Source organism: Anguilla rostrata, chromosome 1 (assembly GCF_018555375.3).
Source record: "Anguilla rostrata isolate EN2019 chromosome 1, ASM1855537v3, whole genome shotgun sequence".
Classification (NCBI taxonomy): Eukaryota; Metazoa; Chordata; class Actinopteri; order Anguilliformes; family Anguillidae; genus Anguilla; species Anguilla rostrata.
The window spans coordinates 24,337,347-24,361,613 of NC_057933.1; the positions used below are offsets into that span (position 1 = coordinate 24,337,347).

The following is a 24,267-nucleotide window of genomic DNA, read 5'->3' on the forward strand; positions in this document are numbered from 1 at the left end:
CAGTGTGAACTGATATGGTTTTGTACGTTGGGAAGCCACGATTTCCGGCAGTTTTCATTCATTCACGCACGCGCACTTAGAGATGCTAATGTCCTTGTATGACCCAGTTTACTGATCACACTCCTACATTAAGAATTACGCGTACATAGCTCAAGATGTTCAGACATCTAATGGTAAGCCAGTCTTTGACTTTGAATTGTTTGGTGTGATTTAACAACAATACATAATTTTGATTACATTTGTTTTCGGGTTTCCGGCGAAGTGGCTATCTACGCAGCTAACGTTAGCTTGGTCGCTGTGCCGCCTCTTCCTTGTCTGTTATTAGCTAAGACTAGTGAGTTAATTTGGCTGGACAAATGTACGTTTAAGTGTTTTACTCGTTCAATTAACCATATGGATGTAACGTAAATGTAAAAGTAATCTAAATAAAGGTACAATTATCTTAGGGTTACGCGGTTAATTATGCCGGTTTGCTTGAAAGCCGAAAGTGACGAGTACGTCAACGTCATTCCCTGCAGTTGTTTCCTACCGAATAACTAGCACGTTAATCAGACTGCTTTGGCGTGTTTTTAACTAGCCTCCGTATAAATGAACAAGAAAAATATAAGTGATATATCGCGTTTTATCGAAAAAGGTGATTTTGAATTAGGGCTAATGCTCTGTTGGTTGACCATGTCTCTGTCTCCTGTTCCAGGTCCTCCGTCATGTCTCCAGACGGACCATCAGTAGCACTGCGCGCCGGCAGGCGGGGAACAAGGTCCCAGAGTGGCAAAGGACGTTCCAGGTAAGAACGGAAGTGGGTATGGGACCTCACAATAAAGCTGAATAACTTGGTAACGTATACCTCGCAAACGGCATTTTATGCTCCCCCTACAGACTGCTGTGAGGGCCACCATTTTATACCAATAGTTCTCAATTAAGTGTAATATCATGTCAACACAGAGGATACGAGTAAATCAAGAACTGGATGAACTCTAACTTCGAGAATGAGTTTGTTGTTTTTGGAGAATATTTATCAACATTAAAAGTTACCCAATGATGTAGAATGTTCAGCAGTGTTAATGTGTTCAGTAATGTTTGGAGGTTGTGTAATTGCATACCCTGAAATTATTGCTGTCTTGCATATTTATTTACTTTAGTATTGCTGTACTATGGTTTCCTGATACTACTGATACTGATACTGAAATACTACCTTTACTTAGTAACTGTACTTATAATGTGGGCTAATCCATAATCCAGAGTGTTGTGATCTATGTAGTTTAGTGTGCTTCCCGTAGTCCAATAAATGATAATTGCTTTGTTGTGAGCTGCTGTTGTGTGCTGAAGTACACTGCATACATTTATTGCTCTAGCGAGCATGCTTTACATGCATACACCTGTGCACGCGCGTTCACACACACTGTACAAACAATAGGAAAATTCTGCCTGGTTGCGCATCTAGGAAGGAATACGCAGAGCAACGTTATAAAGAAAAAGCTATGGCAAAGCCCATTCCCCAAGGATGATAAAAACTTGAGTTTTCAAACTTGTGACCCTGACAGGGATACACTTATATTTCTTGAAAAAAAAAGACACATTCAAACATTGCAGACAGTTACCATATGGAGAAAAGTATTTTTGGACCAAATCATCATTACTTTGTCTTATTTTGGCTTCACAGGTGAATTCATAGAGTTCAAATTTGTTTTTCGTCTGTTGGAACCAGAAAAAGAACGGTATTGAGAAACGAACTGGTATTGAAATGAGGAACTGAAACTGAATCCATCTTGAAAAATACATAGCTGTAATTGTGATGCAATAGGGACTGCTAGTGAAGTTATATTAATGACCAAAAAGGCATTGAAAAGGCTTAATAGTCACAGCTTCATGTGAAGGTAAGAGTATGCAAATCCCTCTTAAGATATTGGTGTGTAATGTGTAGTTTTTTTCCCCAACAGGAGGATAATGGGCTTCCAGTTCATTTGAAAGGGGGGGCCAAGGATGCTATCCTGTACAGGCTCACAATGGGACTCACCCTGCTTGGTGCGTAACCACTGATCCCTCCTTAAGTGTTTTATACTACTGGAAATTAAGATGACAATGTTCCTGTTCACATTGTTTAGGACGTAGATGCTTTGTGGCTGTGTTTGTTGTACAAAGAGGACCATTAATTTGTTGTGTGTTATAAAATCTGAAAGTTCCCACCACAAGGTTCGTTTGTACTACCTCACTGTGGATGCACAGAATCGTGAGATTTGGCTGCACATCGGCAGCGTATATAAATTTGTGACCTCACAATGCAGTTCTGCATTCAGACACTAGGTGGCAGTATGTGATAACCAAGACTGTCAGAATGACCCTAGATGCCCCAGAAATTTCTTATCCACCAGAGGAACCTTTTCGTGAACCGAGGAACTTTTTCTAGAACACAGTAACTTTTTACTTGCATGCCTTTTTCATTGCGACGGTTGACACTGAGGCTGAAGCCTGAAAGGCTTCCCTGTCCCCGCACTTGATCCAGTCGCTTGTCGCCAACCTCTTCGCTCCAAATCCAGCAACTCCAGCCACTGAGTTAACTAGCCTGCTTTTGTTGGTTAGCAGTCAATTCTTGGCTATCTAGCCTTTGATGCCTAACACAAAACCCAAGTTAACAAAAAAGATATCAATACGTTTTAAACATAACCATTGCTTTTTTTTCCTCGTCACTTCCTTCGACTTTACCTAATCATCGTGGTTCTTGGGGTGCGGTCGGAAAGCAAATACGAACGCGCTCAAGGAGTCGTGTAGGCCCTGTTGTGGATTGTTCCTGCCCACTGAACCCAGTGGAAAAGGGGCGTTTGTATGTTTTAGCTTTCAGGAGGATTAGCGGACATGTGGTCTCGTGCCACCTGCTGTTTATGGGCAAACAAGTATGCCTCACCTAGGGACGAGGCACCCTAAAACGCATCAAGTACATGAATGAACCATGCATCACTCTGGTTGGAGTGAAATGTGAGGAGGCATTGCCAGACTTGGCAGTAACTGTGCATGTGGGGGGGTGCTGTAACTTCGGCTTTGTTCCATGCAACCCAGAGTAACGTTCAGTTTTTGGTGATCTTTTGATCCACACAGTTTTGAAGGCACCATAAATGGAAATAAACATTCAGAATGCTGGACTAGATGTTCAGCCTTTGTTTGCATTCACAAAATGTTGGCCAAGATAATACTCTGTACAAGCATTTAAGATGATGCTATATTTGTTGTGGACATGTGAGCCATGCTTGACATATTGTTCTCTTGTCTCCGTAGGAACTGGATCTGTCATGTACCAGCTGATAGGTGCAGCAGTTCCCAAGAAGAACAATTGATTTTTTTCTTTTTCCATTCTGTCCCTGTCTTGAAAGGTCTCTTAAATTTGTAAAGAATGTCTTAACCATCAGGGAACATTTCTGTTGTCATGCTGGAAATTTAACCACATGAATGGGATCAACTATTTATCGACTGTACTGTATATGAACGGAAAATAATAAATCCAACATTACATTACCACACCCTGTTGTATGATTCGTTTCTTTTTCCTGTAAGTGTGTTTGGCTGAATTCAATGAATTGAAAACCGCCTTACCGTCCTGAGAGAAACCACTATTTAAATTTAAAAGGTGAGGAAAGGGGAACAGGAGAAACCTATTTCCAGTGCTATAATGCAAGAAGTGAATTCTTCCCCTAACTGTAACATTCTATTTTATTGAATGGCACTTTTCATTGAATTAAAACACTGAAAAAAAATGTTTAATTGGATAAACCTATAATTTTGCTTCAGTTTGTTTCACCTGTATTTTTAGGTATCTCAACTGAATTTAAGGTTCATTCAAAATAAATATTGCTGTAACAATTTGTAAAAATTTTAGGTCTAATCTCTGAAACTTTTTTTTTTTCAGTGAATGTCTAAACGTAAAGCTGTGTAACTTAATTGATCAGATTCACCATCGGTGCTTCTGTGCCTGAACTCCCTTTCATGCGACTGGTTAAATATTAAAAAATGTCACTCATAATCCAAAGTTTTTTTTTGTTTGTTTTTTTTTCTTGATCACCCTTATTGAAGCAAAATTAGACTAATTTCAGTTACGTGGTTTACAAAGACTTCAATGAATGCGATAATAAGCAGTACAGTATTCCACTAGACCTGTGCCAGACGACACCCAGGGATGGGCTGGTACATTTGCAAGCAACAATGGTACAGGTACAAATAGCATTCACGATAACTTACCCTGCTGCAGATGTGCTGCATGCTGCCTTTACCACCGGTGTGCCTCTCTTACCAATCACCAAACACGAAGAAATGTACAAATGAAGGCAACTAATGACCATGCTATTGATCGCCCCTGTGGCATGCTTTTAAATTGAGAGAACTACCCACCATGCACTATTAAACACAGAAGCACCATTTGTAGACACAATGCTCTATGTTAAAATATAGACTTCCTGTTAGTATTAGCAAAATGTTTTGACTTGTTAATAAAAAAATTGCCTCAGATATATGATCTGAGTAAAAATATTTTCGTTTTGATGATGAAAATGACAGGTCTTTGTAGTGGACTTTTGAACCTCACTATATTTCATAGCAGAACGCTGCATACATTACATTTAGACGATCGCATACAATAAAACTTGTTTTTTTAACAAAAAGGATCACTTTAAGTCAATATTACACATTTCTTGTAAATTGCCAAAACTTATTTAGTTATATTGAGTAATTTAATAAATTGTAACTCCAACACAGACAGAAAGTAGGTTTGAAATCGCAACTAGTGTAACTCGATCTAAGTTCGGCCTATCCATGTAAGTTACGTAGTTATGACGAGTTTACACCTGAGAGTCGTCCAACAGACCTTACGTATAATATCTCCTCCCCAGACACCAGAGGGGGATGTTTTTCTAAAGACATCCTGGAATTCCTCAGCCACTGAACTGTATTGTTCAGGCACTAGAGGACAGTGTTTCCAAGGAAATCAATTTGTTTTAATAGACTCTTGAAGCTGGCCCGAAGACTCAATCTTGCAATTCTCGTCATTTGCAAGAACTTGTCCTCAAAGTAAGGTGCATGGTCTTTAGATGTCAATGTTTGATTATATTTAATGCGAACGGAAAAAATGAATTTATTTCACCAAGCATATCATCTTTTTTCAGTTGTCTTTTTTATTTATTTACGTACTTATTTATTTTTAATTAAAATGTTTTTCAGGAGATATTGATTGTGTAATACCACAGGTAATCTGTGTCTGAAATATTCCAGTTTTCCTTTTGAAGGCCTGAAAATAACATTATTTCTTCATTATCTGCAACCTGTCATAACTGCTTCCGAAATGGAAAAGTTCAGGGGCATTTTTTCCAGCTGTTATATGCATTCCCTTTTGCTGCTGTAGTATGGTATTGGTGAGCCAGTAGGGGGTGCCCATGAAAAGAGCCGAAAACCTGTTCCCGACTGCAGTGATGGGGACACTGAACAATAAATCTGATCCTTTATTAATGATGTTAAATCGAGGCCCTAACTCACTGCGGACATTATCAATCTCATGCCACTTATTTCCACCGCCACCACCTGAGCAACGGATAACAACCTTTGATTTTTGATGAGTTTGGCAGACACCGCATACTTTTAGTGATAAGTTACCCACAGCCTCTGCTGTGAAGCTCTTTGAGGTCAAGAAATGGAAGGCAGTAGATGAACAAAATCCAGAATTAATTAGATTTTTAAATAAGAACACTATTAATGAGCGTATTCATGGAAAAACGATTTTACATTTTTGTGCTGAGATTTAAAATGTGCAAAACTTATTTTGGAAACACATTCTGTAAAGGCATGCTTTAGTTGTATAAAGTAGGCTATATGTCTAACTACTTCGGCGTGAGGCTACTACATTTACTTCTCTGTTAGACTGGATATTCGGATGTATTTTTGTATTGACTAATTGATTTGTTGAAAAATTAGGGCCATTAAATTGAAAAATGCTTCCTGATGACTTCAAACTTAGATCGCACAGAAAATAGCTTTGAATACCTCTATAGACTTAAACCAATAGCATATATATATATATATATATATATATATATATATATATATATATATATATATATATAACTGCTGCCTCTTTAAACATGTTCAAGAGAAAAAGTGTTTGATTTTTTAACATTTTCCATTGTTCAGCTCTGCTCAACTCTTGCCAGCACTAACATAAGCTTATTCTTGGCTTCAAGGGACACATGGCTATCGCGGAAGACCTGTGGAACTAAGCGTCATAATGGCCATCATGCCAAAGGAATGCAGCAAAGTATGCACACGTTTACAAAAGTGTATCCCGCTTTCTGGGATGTTGAACACATCAAACCGTGGAAACCAGGGTTGCTCGCATGCAGCGTTTCGTAAGAGCTTACGATAGTAAAAGGAGAGTTGGGAACAGCCCCCTATTAAGTGTCAGACTGTGGAGAGTCTTTCCCACTTGGAAAGAAGATTTCTTTCTGGGACATCCACAGCCGGAGCTCGTGTACCGGTTTCTGGGGGAGAATTTCAGAAGAGGAGGCTTGAATTTCCATCTTTTTATTTAACACCTTTTCCAAGGTTAGCTTTCTTTTAAATGTGATCTTATTGAGAATTATTTCTAGTTAGTCTATCACTTCCAACTTTACTGAGGGACCGTGAATTACTCTTAATATCCCTCGCAAAATCGTTGCAGGTGAAACTGTTTTAATTTCTGCAGGTCGGCGGATCGACTGGCTATTTACTGGGGACATTTTTAAGTAGAAACGAGTCCTTCACACACGTTTTTAACCTGTGAATATATGGGACATTTGTATTTTCAGGGAAAGAAGACAGTCAGGTGAAAGCTCTTCACAATGTTACAGTGACTTAATTTATAAAATTAATATTCAGTACATTTTGAGAAACATCATAAGCATGTCATTATTATTATTATTATTATTATTATTATTATTATTATTATTATTAGTATTATTAGTATTATTAGTATTATTATTATGTATACAGTTATGGTGTTGAAACGGTTTAGCCTACTATTTCTTGCGCATATGTGTACAAACTTTAGACTCGCGTCACATGGAAAGTGTAAGACACTCATCTTTTGTGCCGTAAAATCATTTGAATTCAAGACAAACCACTCTTTTTGAACCAGCCGTAGTTTATACGAACAAACTGTATTCTATGCCTTTCATTCCCCCTTGATAATAAAACGGCACTTTGCACAGGGAATTCCTTTTTCGAGGGGGATTCGTTAAACCTAACTGTAGGAGGCGCGCTTAAACCGTACAAATCGCAATGCTCTTCCAAATGTAGGCTTAAACCGTAGGCTACAAACCACAAGGCTCTTCCAAATGTAGGCTACTTTACCTCTGAATTTTTTGTGCTTGGTCAATATTTTAAGATTTTAAAACGGAAGCCGATCGTATGAACAAAGTTAAATAGGTACGTATGTAGACAATTGGTAGTGCATTTGACAATGAACAAATTGTATACAAAATTACCTAATGCTATTCCTACTTAACGTAGCCACATAGTTTTATAAATGGACAATCGGTCGCATAAATCATTTGGCGAATCTCATTCCAGTCTGGGGAGCTATTAGTAGTCACTCCTGAACTTTCTCTTTGTAAAAAAAACACACTTGCAAGGGTACTCACAGATGGCAATTGCGGTATGATTTGCACATCCCCCCCTTCACCTTTTCCAGCCAGGTCGAGCGGATTGATTATTCTATTACAATTTGCATTTAAATATTCGTGACCGTGACTGTTGTTTGTCGGTTTTTTTTTTTTTTTTGGTAGATCATTCATGTTGTACTGAAAAACTAAAGCTAAGGATGAAGATCAGGCTGTCTCTGGCAGCAGCTGCCTTCCTGGCAGTCCTCGTTTCCTCAGTTGAGGCTCAAGGTAACGCTCGCTCTTCGGCTTCTCCTATACCTTACCATTAACGAAATTCTCTCTCTCTCTCTCTCTCTCTCTCTCTCTCTCTCTCTCTCTCTCTCTCTCTCTCTCTCTCTCTCTCTCTCTCTCTCTCTACCTCTGTCTTTCATCTATGTGTCCCTCCCCCAATTAATGTCTCCAGTGTTATTTAATTAGGGCTAATTAATTTAGCCACCCTTTCAAACGCTGAATGTAACATTTAAGCAAGTCTATAACTTTTCAGTTCCTCAGACTTAAAGAGCCATTACGTTTTCATTGAATTCTGTACCACCCACCCCCCTGATACACACCCCACTTTTTCCTGTTTATTTTTTTTAATATAGGGCAAACTTGTATAGCCTGTGTGTTTTTGATGTTTTCACAATTAAATGATGAAGAGAACTAATATAGTGTGAATTTATGATTGTAATGTTTATACCTTCATTTTAATAAAAGATATGTGTATTTCAATTATGTTTTTTAAAAAATCCAGAATTCTGAAATAATGTTTTATTCCAAAATGCTTGTTGAAAACCAATATATATATATACATATATATATATATATATATATATATATATATATATATATAAATGTATAGATATATAGATGCATATCAAAGCCATTTCAGAGCACATGTTAAAAAAAACAAAACATTCATGTTCACCTGATTGAACTTGTTACAGCGGTTGGTTGGTTTTGAAGTAAGTCCTGAAGAAAGTCTTTTTTCATGTGGAAATGTGGGATTAATGATGCAAGCAGATGCTTTCAGGGTGGGACATCAACCCCTCTTAAAGGGATCCTGTTTTGCAGGTAATACTGTATGAAAGTCGGTTATTCTGGCAAAATTTATCTGGTATTTGGCAGGCTTTAATTTGGTGCTGTAGTCAGTGAAATACGTTATTTTTTTCTAGCTCTCTTTCCATGACTAATAGCTGTAATGTAGTAAGTAAGAGTTCATAAGATCAGATGGTTAAGTGTAGGGCTGAAAACTAAAACCTGCTAACACATGTGCCTCGCTATAGGGCACGGCTGGAAAAATGTAGACGGACAAAGTCTTTGAAGTGATCTGCAGGATTGGGTTCATATAGCCTAGCTGCTGTATATTCCCAGTGCTCGCAATTGGAATGCATCTAAAATGCTTTGTTTCCTTCATTGAAGGCCGCTTTAAACGTGTTAATTGTAAAAACATAGCTGGTAGAGGCATTGTGGGCTTTGCACATTTCCACAAGATTAGCTACAATTACTTTCCAATGGGACTGAGGTGAAATATGGCAAAATGCCAATTAAATCAATCTCGAGCTGAAGCCTTTTCTGCTGGTTGAAGCCTTTTCTGCTCGTTCTGCTGCTCACAAAAAAAGTTTCATTGTGTTAGGGTTACGTCACTGATTCTCTAGTCCTATACGCTACAGCATCAACCTTGTAATGACTAGGAACAGAAGAGAAAGTGCATTATGTATGTTATCTTAAGTGAAATACCCGGATCAAACCATTGTTGGCATTTGATTTTAATGAAGCTAGTCATAACACAATGTTGACACCTGTTACCATGGCAACTGTCATTTGAGGAGTTGACAATGCTGTTCCTTTGCTGGTCTACACAGGGGAGGTGACTAAGCTTGCCACAGTTCCACCACAAATCGCCTACTGTGTGTGCCTGTTGGGAGCGAAGATGTCAGGAAAGGGTTTACCAAGGGGGGGCGATGATGAGTCCACACCAGTGGTGGGCGAAGCCCCTCGTGCAGCTCTCTATTCTCAAACTCCAACTTCTTTACCCTACAATGTGATATCAGTGACAATTTCTCTCTGTATCATAATTCAAAACAATATGTACGTACATTGTAAGAAGTAGAAAACATAGATATTCTAGAAATATTTATTTAGGAGTAAGGAATAGATATAAAGAACTTGTTTTAGGAGCAATTCTATACTACTCAAAAGGTGCAATAGATCATGTCTGTAAAAAAAAAGAAAAAATCAACAACATACCAAGTTACAATGCAATACAATGCAATAATACTTTATTGTCGATCACACCCCTCAACATAAAATTTTAATTGCATGTTGGATCTCTTGCACTGAGCTTTCAAATTGATTCTGGGATTAAATTATTCTTGAATCTCACATGTTTGTACTGTGGGACAGTATCTTTTATCTGTCATAACAGCTCCCCACATTCCTAGAGCAGACTTTACAAAGTCTGAGTAGCTTTGCTTAGTGTTATTCTGAGAGTCTATTGTACAGTCTATTGTATGGAGGCAGTGACTCCATAATTCTGTATACTCAAAATTATGGGGCAGTAAAACGGTGTCAAAACTTGCCTGCTTGCTGCAGAGGATCTTAGTCTATAAAAAAGTGCAGTTGTTACATTTTGCTACATACATAGTCAATATGTACAGTCCAACAAAGAGTTGAGTTCAACACAATTAATCATCGGCACATTTGGAACACAAATGCCCTGTTGATTAATATCTTATGATTAATGTTACCAATTCTCTTGCTCATTTCATCTTTGTAGTTTTATTTCTGATCTATTAACTCTATCAATTACTCATTGTCAAGCAATCTTTTAGCACATTGAGTCTGCCAAAGAGAATTTAAGAGATAATATATCAAGTTCCACATGTTGATCATTGTTTTGATTATGCATATTTCAGATAAGCAAATTTAAGTTAAAAATAAAGCTGAATGAAAGGGTTTAAGTGTGAACAAAAAAGGCTCATTACAGTTTCATATGGTCATGCTAAATTTTAAAATATAACCAATTCTTACCTCATGCATCTAACATTTCCTCTCAAGTACCTCAGTTCATAATATATCAGACAGTTGTACTATATAGACTGAATGTCCCTCAAGATTTTTGAATGACTTTCCTGAATATAAAACACGTTAGGGACTTTTTGATTTACAAATAGGTATGCATTATTGTTTCATAAAAAAGAAAATACGAAATGTATTAACACTGTGGTTACATACATATACTGTAAAATCTGAAATACGCCAGAAACTAGCAGTTTCTCTCCTTTGAGAGATTTCCAGGTATCCAGTCTCTCCCCATATATCTATTTGCGATAGAATGGAACAATGTAATACGAGTATAACAAATTAGTTTCTTTTCTCTCATTTCTTTTTAACCGAGCACTGGGACAAAGAGTCTTTCTCAGCTTCTGCGGGTATTCGGAAAAAGCGCTGAGTTGCGCTCCATATGGAAAGTTAATACGCGGCCATGTTTAATGTCAGCACGTGTTGCGGAATTACTTTGGCATCGGCTGTGCTTCCCCGGGAGCCTCACAACCTCCTTTCCTTGAGCACGGCAAAACCTGGGAGCCAAAGGTCTGCCTCCCTGGCGTCGGATGGAAAAGGTTACTGATGCACGGCAGGCGCAGGCCTCGGGGGAAACGTAAACCGCGTCCCATGGTCGTGGCTCTGTGAGGCACCGAAGGAAGTGACGTAGCCGGCTAGCTAATACAGAATCCAAACTTTTTTTTTTTTGGCTGGTCTTATATTTTCACTTCAAAGACCAACAACTAAATAGGCTGACTTGTTCATTTTACCCCATCAATGGGTAAATAATAAGTTAAAATAATGTATCAAGGTGTTGTTAAGCAAAATAATAAAAAAATAGGTAATAGCTTAGTTCGTTTGAATCATCGTTAGTGCCCCAGATGCAGTTGATCATGACTTGTCAGAAGAAGGAACTAACCATTTGTTTGTCAACAACGAACATTCCTGGAATTTTGGCTGATCGGGTCTGAACATTCTGGTTTTTATATGAGGCTTGTTATTTAAAAGCCTGGTGTCAGACAAAATTGAAACCGAATTGACACTGTGCGTGAGTGAGCGAGTGAAGACTCGGCCCCCCTATGGCAGGAGTGTGGGCAAGGGGTACAAGACAGGACCAAACGGAGGCAGGCACACAACGACCCCCCCTGAGTTGACCCGTCAGGTTGGTGAGCTCCCACCTCTACACGCCCCAGTCAAGCTTTTCATTTGGGTCATGTGTCGTCTGCCTGTGCATTCAAATTGTCCTAAGCTGTGGCTTGACAACAGTATTTTAGAATGATATTCCTGTCCCTCCAATCGCCCCGCAACCTCCCTGGTGAACAGCATGCTCCTCCTTTAATGCCTGCATCAACCTATCCATGTGGCCTAATGACTAAACATTCACCTGTATCACTCAATACATCCTCACTGTGTGAACCGATTCCACTAATATACAGTAAGTGCCAACACAGTCGCCATGAAGACAAACAAACCTGCTAGTCTTTAGATTACAGATGTTGGCTCATTGTCCCTCACATTCAACACCCAGGTACTTGTTTTATTTCATTGCCCTTGATATATACTGTAGGTTCAGTTATCGCAGCGCTTTTACACAGTTGGATATTGCCTTTAGACTGCAATTCCCAGCTTGGTATGAATGCCAATGGTATGTCTACCAAAAATCTGATCCTATATTAAAAGATTTTTATATACTTTTTATGTATACAGTATATTCCCCTTCTGATAGTGTCTGTTTTACTTTTATGTACCTGTACTTGTTTTGGAAACAAGTATTTTGCTTAATTAACAAACACTCCCTCCCCCACCTCCTCCCATCCTGCCCCCCTCCCCCACTGAAGAATATCATTTTAAAATATGTTGGAAATCTCTATGCACGTTCCTTGTGCATAGAGACTCCTTTTTAAAATTTAGTTCAATACACCTAGTTGGCTCGAGTAACGTCTCATCTACATGTGCATGGAACTGTGATATCCAGCCCGATGTGCACAATGTGCTTCATCGTCATCACCTCACCCACGGTTCATGTCGTTTTGATTGGTTTATTTATTTTAATGCATATGGTGTCTGTATTTTCAGCTTGCGTGAGCTGTTTCTCACAAGCCCCATGACTGCACAACTGTTGAGAATGAAAAGAATGTACACAATCCTCCCGCGATGAATTGTGTACTCTTTTAAGAGGTTTGCAATGGATTTCTGTGTGCCATCGACACTGTGGGGCGGTCAAAATATAAATATGTATATATATACTCAAGTATATATGACATATGGTTACCTGGATTTATTTTCAAAGATCTGGCTTCCTTTGATTTCCATTGTATAATCAATAACTCGGGAATGAAAATGTTGTGTATTGTTTTGGTTCATCTCCCATCACGTGAGCCACCTGCCAGGGCTGGTTGGGCATGCCTTGCATTGACTGCACTCAGCATGTGTGAGATCGTCTACTCAGTGTCTGTGCCTGTACAGGTTTTTATTTATTTTTGTGTGTGGAGTCATCGTGCGATCGGTGTTTTTGATTTGAGCTGCGTACCTTGGATGCGTGGTCACGCAACTCAAACAGACGTCATTTTGCTCCAAAATGGCTTCTCACGTCCACTGTGTTATGTTGTCATATTGTCGTCACTGTGATGCATTTGCCCAACAACGAACGTATGAACTTCTGACCTGAAGTGTTTGTCGTTGGGAAGCACCTTGTATGCTAAAAAGTGCCATGCTTTGCTTATGAATTTTGTCCTTGCATTTGTGCTTACATTTTTTATGCTTGTTTTGGAGCTGATATATAATATTTTCTCATTTGCAGTTGAACCACCCTCAGACTTGAAATTTGAAATTCTAAATGAGAACACAGTACAAATGTCATGGACACAGCCATCAACACGGATACAGGGTTACAAAATACAAGTTGTGTCGGACACAGGTAAACACTCCCTGGCTCTATGCCTAGTTTGATCTCTGCTTTGTCCACTACAGCTTACAGAAGGTCAGCATGTGTGTTATCCTCATTAACAACCAGGAAGTAGTCTAAATAGTTTAACTTCTGCTAAAACAAACTCTACTGTGTGCTCAGACAAACCGCATGTAACCACTTTAACCCTCTAAAGATAACACTGAAACCAAATGGTGCATTTCCAGGGCCTTTTTCTTCTGGAAAAAAATGGACAAAAACTCAGTTTTTGCCTCTTGTTTTTAAAATAATCGCTGTAATTTTAGGCTGTAAATATCCATTTAGTTGTCAATGTGAAAACTTTCCAAAGTTGGGTTAGGATTTCACAGAACATGAACTCACGCCCTGGAACACATTATGCTTGTACTGTAGGTGCAGCTAGTGCTGGGCACAGTGTGTTTAGAATGCAATGTGAAAACTTTCCAAAGCTGAGTTAGGATTTCACAGAGCATAAACGCATGTACTGGAACACATTACGCTTGTATTGTAGATACAGTGTGCTGGGTACTGTGTGTTTGCTTGCCCTTGATCATCTGAATAAGCCTCTGCTTATGCTTCTGTGATTCAGATGAACATGCGAAAGAGCTGAGCCTAGCAGCCACTGCCACAAAGACGTCTATCTCAGACCTGACACCGGACATAGACTATGTGGTGACCATTGTCTCCTATAATGGACCAGAGGAGAGCATCCCCATCTTTGGCCAGATCACAAGTAAGCGGTTATTATACACCTGCTCCCTGATAAGCTTGTAAGCAAATCAATACATTTGATATATATTGTATCAATATATATCAATATGTTTGCAATAAAATGAAATGATTCAGGTGTGACATAACACAGGTACTGTAATATGATTGTAAATGACTGCCAAGAAATCAAAGGAAAGTTAATTTATATGAAAACATATGGCACAAGCATTTAATTTCACTGTGTTTTGATGCACAGCATTCCTCTCAGTGTTGATATGGATACATTCAACCATGTTGCATTTAAAACCTGTTTAAAACCACATTGTAAAATTACATTGTTTTCTTTTTAATTGATTGAGATTGAGTTCAGTTCGAACCTGGTAGCATGCTTGGCTTCACGTTTAAATCTCAGTTTGGTGAGGGCACTGCCTCACATGCAAGGATCTCAAATCTGAATCTTCTCAGTGCATATCCAACCACATCAATGGAAAGATATATGAGCTATGTATATCACTTTGGAAGAGTGGAGTGTTGGCTAAGTGAGCAATGTTACAAGGCTGTAAGGAATAGCTGGGCATGGACCTGAGGACGTACGGTATTCATTGCTTGGCTTTACTCTAAAGCCTGAACCTCAGCACCACTGGGATCAGACGGTATTTGGAGATAAAAGCAAGATGCCTGATGTGACAATAGATATATTGCTGCATTTGTGTTTACAGTATACTTAGATAATGAGAATGGAGGTTCAGACTGAGGGGTGACTTTGTTTACGACATAGTCATTTATAGTCATATGTGACTTTTCTCTCTGCTCACTGTAAAGAATCAACAAATAATATTCGATCAGTGGTACGTACTGAAATGCCAAGCAACATGCACGTTGCTATTGCTCCCAAATGTGATGCTATATTTTGCAATCACTATGAGAATGTTTTAACCTCACAGATCTTTGGAGAAATGTTGCCCTTGTAACTGTTAAATTCACAGTCAGAAGCAACAGTGTTCTCTCTGTTACTTACTTTGTCTAAACCTTGTAATTACTTTACATATGTGTTACACCCTGCATTGTTTTAATGATAATGTAAAACTGACTGTGTTGACTGTGTTTCAGTTCAAGCCAGTGACTCTGTTGGAACTCAGAGGAAGCCACACGTTACCGATGCAATCAGTAAGTACATTTACCGCTGCTTTTATATAGTCTGCTTTTGAAAAGATTGCAAGCCTCCCCCTTTTTTCCATTTAAATCCATGCATTTGCATTTTTTTAATGGAAAAACTTGTGGGTTATTCTGTACTGGTTTGACTAAGCCGTTCCAGCTTTCATAGCAAGTTTGGGGCTTAAAAATTTGCTGGAAATGTACATATTTGTGCGTAACTGGAAAAAGCCTGCGTGTCAGAGCTTTGAGAGGACCCAGTCGCGCACCATATAAAGAATGAGGCTCCTTTTGCTCGGCTGACAGAGGGGGCTGTCTGAATTCACTACTTAAACAGCCACACCAGGGACATCGTGAACAAAATCCAGGCATTAAATACCTAGCTGTGGAAAGAAAGATGCTAAAAGATCATATTTAATTTCAAAAAGAGCAGTTACACCATTTACCATACTTAGGAAAGGAGAGCAGTTACACCATTTACCATCGTTAGGAAAGGCTGCATGAGGAATCTTTGACCATCCCTCACCTACCTTTTCATTTAAGTTTTAATTTGGCCTCAAAATGCCCGAAGCAACACACTAATTAAGATGTCTTTTTCTTGTCAGCTTCTCTGGAATTTGCTTTCTGTTTGAACCATTACTTGAGGCAGTACTGCCTTTTCCATAGTGCTGTTGCTGACAAAAAAGAGGACAAAAAGCAAAATTTTAACACACCTTGTTTTGTTTGGCTTTGGATCCCACCTGAATATTTTAGCATAGCAACTGGCCCTTTTTTATTCAAGCTTGCAACCAAGCAACATATAGCATATCCCATAGTAGACAGCTGTCACATTTACACCACTTCCCACTTAAAGCCAAAGGGCCATTGTTCAGTTGAATGTTGGTCAACAGGTGAATTCCTGCAATGAGAACAAAGCGCGCTGGGCTAATGGCTAGCAAGTCTGCCAAGTGAGCAATGGGCCGCAGGAGAATGGATGGAAGATTTAAAAACAGGGACGCATGAATCAGACCAATTAAAACAAATTGAGCCATTGAGAATGGTCTGTGAGAAATGTAGTGACGTGGCCTGAGAGACATAAAGAATAATGACTGCTTATTTTGGATTTTAAAAGATGCTGAAAGAATTTTTGCGCCTTCGTCTACAGCCAAATTGTAATAATATTCAAACTTTCCGCCTGCATCCCCTTTTTATGGTAGCTTCAAAATTCGGGGTCATATGTCATTAAATTTGCTGAATTTTACAGAAAAATGGTGTGGGGAACCACTTAATCTAAATAGCAGTTCATAGAGACACATGCCCCACAGAGTGGATGCATGGGTGAAGAGATAGATGCTACAGTCTAATGTTTTTAATGGCATGTTTTTTTTGGCATGCATCCAAAAGAATAATTTCATTCAAATAGAAGTGCATTTTCAGGCTATTATAAATGTGGCTGTCATGATTAGAAAGGATGAGCCAAATGAGTGTGAGCTTCATGTAAGAATTCATCCCTTTACTTCCTATGTTGACACTGTCAGCATGCCTGTTAAATGAAGGGTGTCTAGTGGTGGTACCAGTTCTGCTAATGTGACTGACCCCCCCCCACTCTCTCTCTCTCTCTCTCTCTCACCTGCAGAGTGTACAGCCAGCGCTATTGCAGACGTTGCCTTCCTGGTGGACGGCTCTTGGAGTGTTGGGCGGGAGAACTTCAAGCACATCCGCAGCTTCATCAGCTCCATGGCGGGTGCCTTTGATATTGGTTTGGACAAGACCCGGGTGGCCGTGGTGCAGTATAGCACTGACACCAGGACAGAGTTCAACCTGAACCAGTACTCCAAGCGTGGCGAACTCCTCCGTGCCATCAACACACTGCCATACAAGGGTGGCAACACAATGACCGGTAAGGGTAATGGAAGCCTCTGAGAGGATAACGTTTATTTTATCTTATATCGTCAGATTATTTTCATGTTCCAGCCCAGCTTTATACAAAGTATTTACATTTCTCTGTGTATAAATGTCTCTGTCAGAGTGAGAAAGAAAAGTGGAAAGAAAAGCAGATGATGTAAGTCACCAGGTGTGTGAGGTTATTGGCTGTGCAAATCAGTAATAATAACAATTTTTGCAGGTGATGCCATGGATTACTTGCTGAAAAACACTTTTACTGAGGCAGCAGGGGCTAGGAAGTCTTTCCCCAAGGTGGCCATGATTATCACAGATGGAAAATCGCAGGACCCTGTGGAAGAATATGCCAGGAAGCTGAGGAACAATGGGGTTGAGATCTTTGTCTTGGGTATGTGAAGCTGGGAATCATCAGTATGGAAAGCTGTTCGATTATACTACCTGTTGTTTTGGCTGACAGTTAACCAGCTACAAGAATAATGAAAAATGGTTTTACCAATGGAATACAATTTCACAAATATTAAGACGTGGTTTTATAGTCATTCATGTGATGTGGAAACATGCCCTGGATTGTTACTAATGACTATCAATGTGAAATTCAAGGCTTTGTGAACCACAAAATTTGCTAACACCAATGGTCTAATTTTAACTTATAGCATTCTGCTGAGGTCGGAAAAAACTGACTCTCCTCCATCACTGCTGCTTGTGACCGCCATTATATTCAGCAGCTTACTGACAAGTGGAGCCACCATCATTAATTCCAGCTGGATTTGGTTAAACACAGGAAAGGAACTAGAGCCTTCCATTTCATTTTAGGCATTTTAATGAGATGTGATGTGTACAGGTTTTCAAACCTGCAACGAAACATGACTATTCATCCTCAAAATCAAGACGGTTTTCATTTTGCGTTGGTCGACTCTATACAAGGGAGCCTTTGTTATAGATCAGTTCAAAACTTGTAAAGGGTAGCCCCTTGACTAATGCTCAGAAATACTGATAGGTGTGCAGAAAACAAGCCATATTTTGTTGTTTAACATTGGTTTTGTTGTTCTCTGTCCAATTCAGGAATCAAAGGAGCAGATGAGGAGGAACTGAAACAAATTGCCTCCAGGCCTCACAACACGCATGTCTATAATGTCCCCAACTTTGACTTGATCAAGGAAGTGCAGCGCAAACTCATAACAGAGGTGTGCGCTGGGGTCGACGACCAGGTCAATTCCCTCGCAAGCGGGGAGGAAGGTAAGCGCATGTCAATGCCAAAGTTTTCCATTTTGTTTATGAGTCATTTATATGTGGTTTATATACTCCCAGTATAGATTTCTTGATATGAAAGCAAAAATGACCCATTTAACACCAAAATTACTCAATGTTTGTGTATTCAGGTTTTTTTCCCTTCATGAAAATAGCATGGATATGAATGCTGCTGAACTTTTGATTCTATGGAAAGCTCTTATATTCACATTTATCCCCTACAGTTGTGGAACCAGCCTCAAACCTGCAGGTTGTTGAAATCTCGTCCAAGTCCATGAGGGTGACGTGGGACGCATCCTTCGGTGAGGTGACGGGATACAAGCTGCAGTTGATCCCCATGCTGGCCGACAGGAAGAGACAAGAGTTATACGTTGGGCCCACCCAGACAGCGGTGAATGTTCGAGACCTGTCCCCCGAGACTGAGTACGAGATCACCCTCTTTGCCCTCAAGGGCCTGACCCCCAGTGAGCCCGTTATGGACATGGTGACAACCCAGCCAGTTAAAGTGTCTCTGGGTGAGCATGCCTCAGCTGTCGCTGCCTGTCATTATCCACCATTACTTAGCCCATATTGGCACCCCCACTACACAGTCTCACCTTTTTCCATTTCCATTATTCCAAAACCTGATTTGCACTTTAAAGTGTTAGATTGAAGCAGAAAAGCAAATGTAGACAGCTGGGGCCTGGAGACAGGAACTGCAAGCAATGCAAGGATAAAGTCTTTCAACACTAGCAGGATGAACAAAGCTTGCGGGTCCAAATGCTAAATAGATGATTATCAGGGGAATCATCTTTTTATTGTTTGAACGTACAATATGTGTTCAGTCGCAAATGGCTTATGTTCTACATTGCAGTAACTTGGTTTCAGCCAAAATGTTGTCCTATGACTCACAGTTTGATTCAAAGTTATATGTTTCGTGCTTTGTGCTTGTAAAGGTGTCTGTATCTTCATAAAACATAATTTTATGGGCTCAGTGATTTCCTTCCAGAATTAATAAAACATGCTGATAAATGCTAAAGCAAATATTGTCACAGGGCAAGAAATCAAAAACAATGTTTTTTTTCCCTCTCCCATATACAGAATGCTCTTTGGGAGTAGATGTACAGGCTGATGTTGTCCTGTTAGTGGATGGCTCTTACAGCATTGGATTGGCCAACTTTGCCAAAGTGAGGTCTTTCCTGGAGGTCCTGGTGAACTCCTTTGACATTGGCCCCCACAAGGTGCAGATCAGCTTAGTGCAGTATAGCCGGGACCCACACACTGAGTTCGCCCTCAACACGCACCCTGACCTGCCTGGGGTTCTCAAGGCAGTGCGGTCTTTCCCCTACCGTGGTGGCTCTACAAACACGGGCAGGGCCATGAAATATGTCCGGGAGAAGATCTTTGTTGCTGCCCGGGGGGCCCGTCATAACGTGCCACGTGTCATGATCCTCATCACTGATGGAAAGTCATCAGATGCCTTCACTGACTCCGCCACTAAACTGAGGAACACTGATGTTGAGATCTTCGCTGTGGGTGTGAAGGATGCCGTGCGCTCGGAGCTGGAGGCCATCGCCAACCCTCCAGCGGACACTCATGTCTACACTGTGGAGGACTTTGATGCCTTCGAGAGAATCTCCAAGGAGCTCACACAGTCCATCTGCCTCCGCATCGAGCAGGAGCTCCTCAATATTAAGAAGAGAAGTGAGTGTCCTTGTGCCTCTCTTGTGTAAAAAAAGCTTTACTTTTTGATAGCTGCAGCATGAGTTTTAATAATTGCAAGTGCTTGATTGTTATTTCATCCCAGTTATCCTGCTAACTGTTGCACTGCAAACTTCTGAAAAAACAATGGAGATGTTGCATCTCAGCGCTATTGCAGCACTGCTCTAATTTATGTGTGACAGTTATCAATAGGACTCCTCTGCCTTAAGAATTCAATGACACTGTCATGGGGAGTTCCACATTGATATCAGGCAACTATGGAGTCATTGTATCTCACAGTCTACTGAAATTCACAATTTACCATTACAGTTCTTGGTTTTCGGTTTGATTCCTTGGAAACAAAATGTATCTGGGCACAGTAACAGAAGTGAGATGGTGATTCGAGAAGTCCAAGACTCAGTTGGCAGTATGACCTTTCCAATAACCTGGTTTTACCTGATGTAACCCATTATGAAACCATAGAGCCTAAGGTGAAGGATATTGTCTTTCTCTCCAGGTCTGATTTCACCCAGATCCCTGGAATTCTCTGAGGTGACATCCCGGAGCTTCAGGACCACCTGGGTCTCAGATTCGACTGACGTTCTGTCCTTCCTGGTCAGGTTCAGGCCTGCACTGGACGTCACTGGAGACTACATCACAATGTTTGTGCCAGCGGACACCAAGACCGTTGTCCTCCCCTACCTCACCCCCCTGACGAAATATGAGGTCAATGTCTTTGCCCAGTATGACAAAGGGGACAGTTTTCCCCTGACTGGAGAAGAGACCACACTGGAGGGTAAGTGTTGGCTTTTGCTTTAAGACTTAGGTGTGGATTCAATGACATTTGTCTTTAACCTTGACTTATGAATAGATTTTAAAAACATTTTAAACAAAGGATTGTTGTAATTACTGATCACCAAACTTTCCAAACTGTTGTCTGTGAAAAGGTTTGCCTTTAATTATCAGGGTAAAGCCAAGAGGACATTTATAGGTCATTTGATTGTTTATTTAATCTATACCTTGCAGTAACCTGTAATACAACTCTGGTGACAGGATGAGGTTTTGCCAACATGACAGCTTCAGTTAAATAAGTGTAAGCAATTAGACCATGCTGTGTGTCTCTCACAGAGCAAGGACCAGTGAGGAACATCAGGGTGACAGACGAGACGACGGACAGTTTCCGGGTGTCGTGGGCTTCAGCCCGCGGACCCGTGAAACGGTACCGCATCTCCTACGTCCCGGTCAGTGGGGGCGTGGAGAAGCTGGAGGCGTACACTGTCGGCCCTGAGACCGACATCGTCCTGCGTGGGCTGTCCCCCGTCACCACCTACCAAGTCAGCGTATCGGCTGAATACATCTCCGGACTTGGCCCAGAAGTGCAGACCACAGGGACCACCAAAGAAGGTCAGACTGCACAGTGTGTGTGTGTGTGTATGTGTGTGTGCGCACATGTACTGTATGTGTGTGCACATGCATGTATGTCTCTTATTGATTGCCTTTTAATTTGAGAACAGCTTGGCCGAGAAAGACTGCAACACATTAAAAAACAATGACTGTGCAAGTTCAATGAACAGAAGACCTTCTTTAGCTCGAATGCAATGTTTTTGTGGTTTGTAGGCACAAATATATAAGTGTATGTTACAGAACTCTTGTAATAACTCTTAATACCTCTTACATTTCCTTACATTTTTACATACTGGGCTCAGGTGTAACTGACCTTATTTTCTTGTCCTTGTTCAGCTCGGGGGACCCCACGGGACCTGAGGGTCTTCAACGAGACAGTGTCCAGCATGAGGCTGGCGTGGCAGCCAGCACCAGGCCGGGTCCAGCAGTATCGCATAGCGTACAAGCCAGCAGATGGCGGGGAGAGGAAGGAGGTGATGGTAAAGGGCGATAGCACGGCAGTGCTGCTGAAGAACCTGCAGCCTGCCACGGAGTACGAGCTGTTCGTCAGCGCCCGCTACGCATCTGGCCTTGGAGACCCGCTCCTGGGACAGGGGACCACTCTGGAAGGTACGGAGGCTCCTTCTTGTCCCTGCTGTTGCTCTGATGATTGGGGGTCATGCTTTACAAACCTTAAAATGGATTTACAAAAGTCTTTCTGATTGGTTCATGAGTCAGGGATTGACATCATCGGAAGGGTTGTGAAGCCTCGCTCTACCATCATGTCTCACTGCTACCTGGTGTGGTGAGATATAAATGACAGACCTCACAATGGTGCACTGATGGAAATCACACCCATTTTTCTGAAGCTTTCACAGCGTCTTTCAGAATCAGTTTTAGAGAGCCACCGATACCTCAACTCCTCTGCCATATTCGCAATATGCTTGGCTTGCAGCAATTATTTTTGATTTCGTTTCTGAGTGAGAAATAAGTGCATGAGTGGCACTTGACCTCACTGCATGGGTTAATTTGTTCAGAGCACTTAATTGCTTTTGTTTGCGAGAGGCATGTTCATTTCATATTATAATGGCAGCCAATTACGGCAAGAGCAGACATCTGTTTCCCCTTGCAAGGTTTCAGTGGTGGGCAAAGATCACGAAAAAAAAATCAGGGGCCAGCGCAGTTTCTCAGCTTTTGCGTTAAGCATTTTGCCCGAGGGTGTCCAAGAACAATATAGTGACTATTGCCCTTGCACTATGCTTATTAAAATAATTAAGACCCTTCAGTTTGTTGGGTGGTGGTTTTCTTGGAGATTAGGGTTACGGTGTCCCTGCATTGCAGCCAAACGCATAGTGAGTGGAGGAAGCCAGTTTTAGGGATTGTAGTGCTGTAAGATTTGACAGGTTAACTTTTGTGATATCAGAGGATCTGAGAAGGGGAAATGGGAATGGATATACGTATACTGTAGCTTTTGCCCACCGTCCTGCACAACAAAACATGCGTTACAAAAACATATTGATTGACCTATTAAACAGGAGAGAAATATACTCTACTAGAGTTAACAAGTGCCGTTTAACTAATGAGATTTGATTTGATTGACATTGACACTGAACATTTAGTATATTTGCGGTCTGAACATTATACTCCAGGTGTTTACCAGGACAGGTTCTAAGCTGTACAGAATTCTTCCTCATGAAAGCTCTGGCTTTTGATGAAAGCCCCACTTTATTAGTTGAAGGCTGGCTGCCAATGCTATATTATTGGCTGTCTTTCAAAGCAGTGTGCCCCTGGCTTCCAATGCATCAAACCTGTGTCTTCCTACACAGTGCATGGGGAAGAAACTCTTCTCTTCATCGTAAGCCCATCTTCCACTGCAAAAATGGGAATGAATGCTGTAGTCAATATTTGACAGTGGTTTGCGTCATGCAAATAAAGTACTTGAATTAATTGGAAAATTGAGTAGGTGGACAAGGCGAGAGAGAGGAAACAGCCAGAGAGAGAGAGTGTGTGAATAAGATAGAGGGAAAGAGAGAGCTAGAGATCCAGAGAGCTGACTTAGAACTGGCTGTGCAGTGCCCAGTCTCTCCCACGCCGCACGAAACAAGGGAATAAGTGTCCCGTGTGGAAATTACCACCCCCCCAGTGCCATTCATTCATTGTTACAAAAAAAAAAGCCGTTAAAGGCCCTGACATTTTCCCGCGGCCGTGCCTCCCCTCGGACGATGCTGCGCGTTTCTCTGGCTGCTGACTCACTCGTCAGGGACCCCGGCTTCCGGGCAACGTCTCCGCCTGGCCCCTCTGCTGAGTCAGCGAGCCGCCTCCCACGCGCACGGCTGGGTCTGAGAGACTCAGTGTGCTCTCGCCAGCGCCCCGTCACTTCACCTGACGTAATGCCAGCGAGACACAGATCCTTTTTGTGCCGGGTTCATGTTGGGGAGAGGGGGTGCGAAACACTGTGGGAGTCGGCTGCCTGAATGCGCAATTTGGGGAACGACTAGGGAATCTTGCTGTTTGGTTAGAAATTTTTAACAGGCTTTACCTGGAAACAAATATAACAGTAATGAAACAGTATTTTATAAAAGGCCTTGTAACACT

General features: G+C 40.9%; 2 protein-coding genes across 5 annotated transcripts in view; both read left to right on the top strand.

The window, feature by feature from the left end:
• The first annotated feature begins 15 nt into the window (after window positions 1–15).
• LOC135252772 (cytochrome c oxidase subunit 7A2, mitochondrial-like) lies at window positions 16–3,509 on the top strand. Its single transcript, XM_064331254.1, has 4 exons — window positions 16–173; window positions 695–784; window positions 1,938–2,022; window positions 3,268–3,509. Exons 1-4 carry the CDS (start codon window positions 156–158, stop codon window positions 3,324–3,326), a joined length of 252 nt encoding a protein of 83 aa, XP_064187324.1. The 5' UTR covers window positions 16–155; the 3' UTR covers window positions 3,327–3,509.
• A 2,838-nt stretch (window positions 3,510–6,347) lies between these two features.
• LOC135252778 (collagen alpha-1(XII) chain-like) overlaps window positions 6,348–24,267 on the top strand; it is a 73,466-nt gene continuing 55,546 nt past the window's right edge. For 2 of the 4 annotated variants that reach the window (XM_064331268.1, XM_064331285.1), the window contains exons 1-13: window positions 6,349–6,573; window positions 7,794–7,898; window positions 13,495–13,611; window positions 14,207–14,350; window positions 15,439–15,495; window positions 17,096–17,359; window positions 17,585–17,749; window positions 18,424–18,597; window positions 18,834–19,124; window positions 19,690–20,292; window positions 20,807–21,085; window positions 21,418–21,693; window positions 22,030–22,302. In XM_064331268.1, the coding sequence (XP_064187338.1) occupies window positions 7,829–7,898; window positions 13,495–13,611; window positions 14,207–14,350; window positions 15,439–15,495; window positions 17,096–17,359; window positions 17,585–17,749; window positions 18,424–18,597; window positions 18,834–19,124; window positions 19,690–20,292; window positions 20,807–21,085; window positions 21,418–21,693; window positions 22,030–22,302 (2,713 nt within the window). In that variant the 5' untranslated portion in view covers window positions 6,349–6,573; window positions 7,794–7,828. Of the gene's footprint in view, window positions 6,574–7,793; window positions 7,899–13,494; window positions 13,612–14,206; window positions 14,351–15,438; window positions 15,496–17,095; window positions 17,360–17,584; window positions 17,750–18,423; window positions 18,598–18,833; window positions 19,125–19,689; window positions 20,293–20,806; window positions 21,086–21,417; window positions 21,694–22,029; window positions 22,303–24,267 lie in introns of all 4 variants that reach the window. The other 2 variants (XM_064331276.1, XM_064331294.1) reach the window with 2 other exon arrangements.